At 53.4% G+C, this 1,068-nt stretch overlaps 1 protein-coding gene across 1 annotated transcript in view; it reads left to right on the forward strand.

Moving 5' to 3' along the window:
• The first annotated feature begins 825 nt into the window (after positions 1-825).
• Positions 826-1,068, forward strand: part of TMED10 (transmembrane p24 trafficking protein 10) — a 37,059-nt gene continuing 36,816 nt past the window's right edge. The window contains exon 1 of the mRNA XM_035902028.1: positions 826-915. Coding sequence (XP_035757921.1) covers positions 826-915 — 90 coding nt within the window. The remainder of the gene's footprint in view (positions 916-1,068) is intronic.

Here is a 1,068-nt window from a genome sequence, read left to right on the forward strand (position 1 = left end):
CGCTGCCACTGCAGGACTAGACACCCCAGTAATGCAGCAAGAGAATAAATGATGAGGCATGGCTATGCAGAGAGTTGGCCTTCTCAGCCCTAGGAACAAACATTGGGAATACCCCAGGAAACTAAGGTTCCTTAGATGGTATTTAAGAAATGTACTAAACACAAAATTCAGTATTATTAAATGGTCTGGGGTTAACAGTGCCATGAATATACATACATGTAAACAGTGTGGAGCGCTGCCAGCCCAGCCCTGAGGCTTTGATCCTCCCCAAGGATCCAGATGTGCCAAGCAATTTGGTTTGGCTGGGGGGAAAACTGCTGGGAAGGGGAAACATCTTTTGTGTTAACTCATCCCTAAGTATCTGCGCAACTGCAACAAGAGCTAAGCATATGCTTGCTTGTGCAGAGAGACCTGGGAGGAATGTGAGATTTGCAGATCATCTGGGGTACTCTGATCCATCTCTGCATGGTGAGCAGGGTCTGGAGGAGAGTCTCTGTTGCTCACTGCTACCAGCCAACAGCTCATTCAAAGTCGAGGAAAGCATTTGCCCTTATCCAGGCCCATACCAGCACCTGAAGAGATTGGCCATTTCCTTCCCTGTCAAGGTCAGACGGAAAACACATAGACAATAAACAGGCCAGAGTACAGGGCTGGAAAAACAAGTACCTGCCCCCAGAGAAGAGGCGCAGTGACAAACTTTGGGACTGAGTTTGACTGGTGATTGCACATGGGGAGCGCATCCTCTGTACTGGCTGCCAGGGGCACAACTCCCAAGCCAGTGGGGACAGGTTAACTTGTTTTCTCTCTGCTTGCCTTGGGGTCTCAATGGAGCTCAGCAGGCTGCGAAACCGGCACCTCTCCTGTGTCAGATACCCGTCGACCGTGCTGGCCTCCCTGGGCGTGGAAAGCATCAGGGTGGGTGTGGGCAGGCACCGGCATGGAGAAAAGGCGCCCTGTGCTCCAGCACAAAGCCCCAGTCAGCCGGCCTGGCCAGCCGCCCGCCGCCACCCACCCCCGGTTCCTGTAAACAGGGATCCCCTCCTGCCTTCCCCAGGCACACCCTCCCTC

This window comes from Egretta garzetta, unplaced genomic scaffold (assembly GCF_000687185.1).
Source record: "Egretta garzetta isolate BGI_Z169 unplaced genomic scaffold, ASM68718v1 scaffold79, whole genome shotgun sequence".
Classification (NCBI taxonomy): Eukaryota; Metazoa; Chordata; class Aves; order Pelecaniformes; family Ardeidae; genus Egretta; species Egretta garzetta.